Here is a 6,000-nt window from a genome sequence, read left to right as displayed (position 1 = left end):
AAGTCACTCTTACTCTGCGTAAAACAATCATGTCTTTTCTGATAAGGGCAAAACGTAACAACAAAATCACTTTCTCTTTGGAAACCTTCAAGTTTCCTCCCCGCACCCCCGTCAGGGAAATTCGGACGCGGCCGCAGCAGGGCTGCCCCGGGAGCCTGCGCACCTGCAGGAGGTGAGCAGGGGGCGAAAGGGCGTCGCGCGGGCTGAGCCCCACAGGAAGCCACGGACACGAGCCCACCCTCCACCACCCAGGGACGTGCGGGCGGCTCACTCCAGGCCCTGCACCAAAGCCCGGAACAAAAGCGTCTCATCAAACCGACCTGCTCTCCCGGAGGGCCCCCGCCCCCAGCCACCACGCAACCTGGTGTCCTGACCCCACGCAAGCACCAGGTGCAACGTCGCCTCCCAGAGAGCGACACAGTCCCACACAGCTGAGGGTGGAAGCCTGTCGGACCCCGAGGATAGGCGCCCTCTGCGAGTGGCCCCCGTCCACGCCAGCTCCACGGGTCCCACAGGGAGGCCACCTGGGGCCCGTGGCACCCGGTGAGCACGGAGCCGCCGGGCCACCACCCTCCAGCGCCTGCCGCCCTCGACAGCAAAGGGAGGTCACGACCGGCAAGACCGCGCCGGCTGCCCGTTGCTCCCCAGCACCGCAGACACCCCCGCACAGGCGACAGTCCTCCACCGTCCACACCACTTTGCGGTCCATCCTCACCGTACAACCTCGCGCCTGAATGCCAAACCCCCGACCCTGTCTCAACTGCAAGGACCCGGGAGGGACGCGGGGCCGTGCCCACGGAGCGCCCAGTGGAGGGCAGGCTTCGGTGTGTGCCCCGGGCCCCTGTCCGGCCTGGCCGCCTGCCCTCGCCCAGCGAGAAGCAAGACCGACACGGGAGACAGAGTGACACGTGGAGAAGAATCTGGAAGTAGAGGAGCAGAGAACTTCTTTAAAATGCCCATGCGCGTTTTATTAATAAAAACTAACAGTGCCAAGTTAACCAGTCAAACAATTAAAGTCTCTTTATATTCCATAAAATATTACAGAAAAGTTTATTTGTGTTTCAATAAAAGACTACTGTTTAGAACAGGCAGCTGACGGCAACTGTGCGGTTAATGGGTCTTTGTGAATAAATTTTAAAAGGGACTACTGCCTGTCCTGAAATTCCTTTTTCTTCTTATAAAAAAAGAACTATTAAAAATGATTGACAAATTCTGAGTTAAAAAACTGTTAGAATGTTCTCTCTATTTAATGTCGACTTCATCACAGATTACAGGAGGCGGCCACAAAACAAAGACGTTTGTTTCAGTTCGTGTCCTCAGATGACAGACGTGCTGGCCTGTGAACAACGACCCCAGAGTCACGCCCGCCGGGGAGAAATCAGGCGGCCTCCCCCAGCGGCACGCGCGCCCAAGCCTCCCGCCGCGGTCGCCGCCGCAGCAGCACGGCAGGAGACTCTGACTGAACGAACAAAAACAGAAACAGAACTTCGCAATTTGCTGCAACGTAGAGAAAAGTATAAACTGGACGGAATCACAGTCAATATAATTTAAGGGAAAATAGTCACGATACAGCTGATGGCGCCGAACGAGGAAAAGCAGAGCCGCCGTGCACCAGGCCCCCCGACGCCCCGGGATGGGCCGGTATCAGCAGGGGCCGCACACCCCGGCAGACACGCGCAGCCCCACGGTGCACCGGCACAGCCCGCCCTGGCGTCCCGGCTGGCACACCAGTGCTCCGGTGCGCTCGGCAAGGGCGGGGAGCAAAGGGAAGGCTGGATGAGGACAGACAATGGAGACACAACCCTAGACAGTGAGGAAGGGGCCCGAGCGACCACTGGCGTGGAGACACCCCACCGCTCACCCCGAGACCCCGCAGGACACAGCCCTCGCCTGCTCGCCGGAGCCGCGTGGCCGGTCAGCAGCTCGCCACCGGGTCCCGGGGAGGAGGCAAGAAAGAAACACGCCCACAGCAGAAGCAGCCGCTCCCAAACCAGTGCTCCCGACGCAGACCGCGAGGGTGGGCCGCAGGCAGGCGTCAGTCCTCCTCCTCGTTCTCATTGAAGTCGTCGTCCTCCTCCTCGTCCTCCCCGACGTAGGACACGGGGGTCTCCACCCGGGAGCCACTGTACTGGGAACCGCTGGAGCTTGTGGCCAGCATGCCGTCCGCACCATTGGTCAGGTCACTGCGAGGACGAGGCGAGACAAGGCGGTCAGGCAGAGCGGGGAGCCCCACGTCCGCACCAGCGCACCCGGCACCCCCGAGCCCAGCCTCCGCGGTACAGAACCGAAGCAGCACCGGCTGCCACGGGCTTGGTGATCACGTCACACACAAAACCCCACACGCTGAAGCTGGAGATCACAGCTCCTTCTTCCAGGCTGTGTACTTGTGACACCCTGGATCTTGGGGGAGGGGCACAGCTTAGGAAAAAGGGGCCCCAGGAAAGGACAGGAATCCTCCAAAGCAAGGCTCCCAGCCAGCAGCGTGTGGGAAGCACCCAGCTAGGTGTGTAGACATGTACGCAAGGGCATGTGTGCGTGCGTGTGGTCTGCGTGTGCATGTGCCTGTGCACGGGTGCACATGTATGTGTGTGGTGCACGTGCTGGGTCTACGTGTGTGCACGTGTTGTTTAAGTGTGCCCGTGTGCATGACTGTGCATGTGTTGTGTGCGCGCGTGTGTGCAGGTGTGGGGTCTGTGCGTGTGGCTGTGTGATGCGGGGTGCACACACGTGCCAACGACACCCTCCACTCCCCCGGAGCCAGCGCCAAGCCCAGGAGGCTGAGCTGTGACAGGTGAGTCTCATCCAGACACTCTGCGACAAGCCCACAGCTGTCCGCCAGCCCAGGAAATGGCTCTCGCTGAAAGGCAGCGAGGTTGGCAGGGCAGAGCCCAGGGGTGCGGGGGGCAGGGCTGCAGGGCCGGCGCCTCTGGGAAGCAGGGCTGCTCGGCCCTACACCCTGGTCCTCGGATGGGCGTCTGGAACCGGTCAATATTGCCACTGTGCCCCTGGGAATCTCAACAGGGGACACCTAACCATCTCTGCTATCATGACTGGGGGGGCCTACTGCCATCTAAGCCCCAGGGTGCCACGTGCATGACAGGCACCTGGTCCCAGTGTCAACAGCGCCTCAGGCAAGGCCCTGGCCTACAACAGAGAGATTCTCGGCTGGGATCCTGAGGAAAGACCTCTGGGTTCAGGTACCTCCCAGCACCTGGCAGAGTGGCCCAGACACTGACCGTCAGACAGCATCCTGGGGCCCCGGTGCCGACAGCCCTCACCCCCAAAGTGCACGTGTCACCGTGTGTGACCCGCTCACAGAGTTATCATCAGAAGTCACGGGGATTTCTCAGTATTTGAGCAGCAAAAAAACGTATTCTAAGAAACATCACATGTTAAAGGGATGTGAGTCTAGAACTTAAAGCTCAACAGAGACCCTCCAGACTCCAGGCAGGCACCTCCCACAAGCACATAGGGGCTCGGGGTCACCCAGGAGAAGCCTCAGGCTCTGCTACTCCACTGGAAGGGCCCTGCCGCTGCCTCACCAGGACAGACCCAGAAGGGCAGAACCGCCTGGGAGACGCGGCTACTCTACACGAGAGAGAGAGGGAGTCTGGGGCGTGGGCTACCGGGCACGGCTCTCACCGGGCAACACAGAGGGGAGCCCCAGGTGGACGGCACCCACACCTGCCACAGGCCAGAGCTCGGGCACCAAGAAACACTTTTCCTTAACATGCAACCATATGTATATATCCTAATGCCTTCTAGCATTTAGGAACGTCATACAATAAACACTGTTCAACGTTCCACTCGTGGACAAAGGAACTGCACATCCGTGGGATCCAGCCTAGCGAGAAAGTCACAAAGGGTAAAAAACTCAGCCATAAAGCTGCTTCAAACTGCATCCTTTCTCGTGAGCAGGAAACACCAAACTGCCCAAGAAATTACTGTCTTCACAAAATAACGCCAGTCCCTGCACTGATTTTTCTTCTGAAACGGTGGTGAATTTACTCGCCTGTTACAAAGCTGGAGTGACTCAAAACCTGAGTCAACACCTGAGTTGCGCCTCAGGGAACGCCCAATGGGCAGCACAGCAGACCGACGCCGCACACACAGCTGGCGGGCTACCGGGAAAAACGGAGCTGGTCTCGGGCCAGACACCTCCCAAAGGACTTCAGGGACGACCCCACGGCCAGACCATCCAGCAACACAGGCCCGGAGCCTCGCCCACGTCCCAGAACCCTGGAGCGCGAGCCGGCCACGGCACACCGCGCCACCCGCTGGCATATCCGTCCATTTTGTTGAACCTACAACTGCTCATCCATCTCGTATGTTAAGGAGTTAAACATCTATTAACATCTAGAGTTGATACAAGGTAACATATAATATGACATGACATGAAAGCTAATAAAACCACTGTTTCGTGAATACTTAATACAGAAATTATCTTATACTCGTCTTTAAAAAACCTAAGATAAATACCCAGAAACAATACAATTCTGCTTTGTGGGACAGCCAGGTCGAAGGCTCGCACACACTGACTTAAGTAGTACAACTCCTTTAGTAACACAGAAAACATACATCCGATAAACAGTAAAGAGGAAAAAAAGCAGCTCCTGGTGGCCCAGTCGGCGAGGTGTCTGCCTTTGGCTCAGGTCACAGTCCCAGGGTCCCCAGGTCCCAAGATGGAGTCCTGCTCAAGCTCCCTGCTCGGTGGGGAGTCTGCTTCTCCCTCTGCTGCTCTCCCTCCCCAGCTCATGCTCTCTCTCTCTCGCTCAAATAAATCAAATCTTTAAAAAAAAAAAAAAGCAGAGAACACAGCTGTATGCACAGCGTGACCTCAAGTGTGTTAAGCAGGAACGGGAAACACAGATGAAGAAAACCCCGGCCCTCGGGCTGCCTACAGGGGGCTCGGGCAGTTTGGGCCCCGTCACTGCATGCTACTTTTTTTTTTTTTAAGATTTTATTTATTTATTTGACAGAGAGAGAGAGATCACAAACAGGCAGAGAGAAGGCAGAGAGAGAGAAGGAAGCAGCCTCCCTGCTGAGCAGAGAGTCCAGTGCGGGGCTCGATCCCAGGACCCTGGGATCATGACCTGAGCTGAAGGCAGAGGCTTTAACCCGCTGAGCCACCCAGGTGTCCCTGCATCCTACTTTTTAAAAAGTCAATCATGTGTCACTTGAAGTTTCAGGGGGAAGACACCATGAAAAAGAGGCTCTTGGTCACCCAGGGTACAGGCTACGGTGGGCCTTCGGGGCACACAGCCTGAGAGGAGCCCTGCCGGGAGCGGCCAACACCGACAGCATGGCCAGTGGGGAAGTCCCACCCTCGTGCCAGGAGCCAGCGGGAGCCATGGAGGAGGACGGACTGTCTGCAGGAGAGCAGGGGCTCTGCCCACCCGCTCGGCCCAGAGCTGCAGTCACCTGGCAGAAAGCCGCGTGCCATTCGAGGTCGACACCGATGATGTGACGAACACCCCTCCAATGGATCCCTGAGCCATCTCTGAAGAGAAGAAAACAAAGCAAAGGTCACAAGAGAAGCTCACGCTGCCACAAGGCAGGTCCAGGCCAGACAGCTGACCCGCTGGTGGTTTCTCTATGGGGACACTGGCCATCCTCTCAAGAAGGCACGCAGACCTTCATGTACATGATCACCAATGACCACGCAGCTGTGCCACGGAACGGACACTGTCAGAAAGTGGAAAGTGGGGCTGAGGGCGGGAGGACCCGACGTCCTGGGAGACGGCATGCACCAGGAGCACGGCCAGTGTCCACGGCCTCTGTGGTGCACCGGCTGGGAGCTGGTGCGGTCCGATCCAGCCCAGAGGCTCTGGGGGTGGGGGAACCCACACCACAAAGTGGGGCAGGGCCAGCAGCTTCCTCACCACAAAGTGCCTCCCCTCTGCCCCGACCGCACCGCTCAGCACAGGAGTCCCCCACACGGCTCCCGAGCAAACTCCTCCTCCCCCCGTCAGGAGGAGGCAGAGCACCTCACTCCTCAGA

General features: G+C 58.2%; 1 protein-coding gene across 1 annotated transcript in view; it reads right to left on the bottom strand.

Moving 5' to 3' along the window:
* Positions 1-942: 942 nt before the first annotated feature.
* The window catches only part of TFDP1 (transcription factor Dp-1), a 44,252-nt gene continuing 39,194 nt past the window's right edge, over positions 943-6,000 (bottom strand). The window contains 2 exon segments of the mRNA XM_047720500.1: positions 943-2,183; positions 5,422-5,500. Of these exon segments, the coding sequence (XP_047576456.1) occupies positions 2,036-2,183; positions 5,422-5,500 (227 nt within the window). The 3' untranslated portion in view covers positions 943-2,035.

The sequence above is a fragment of the Lutra lutra genome, chromosome 3 (assembly GCF_902655055.1).
Source record: "Lutra lutra chromosome 3, mLutLut1.2, whole genome shotgun sequence".
Taxonomy (NCBI): domain Eukaryota; kingdom Metazoa; phylum Chordata; class Mammalia; order Carnivora; family Mustelidae; genus Lutra; species Lutra lutra.
This window is presented reverse-complemented; position numbering and strand designations above follow the sequence as displayed.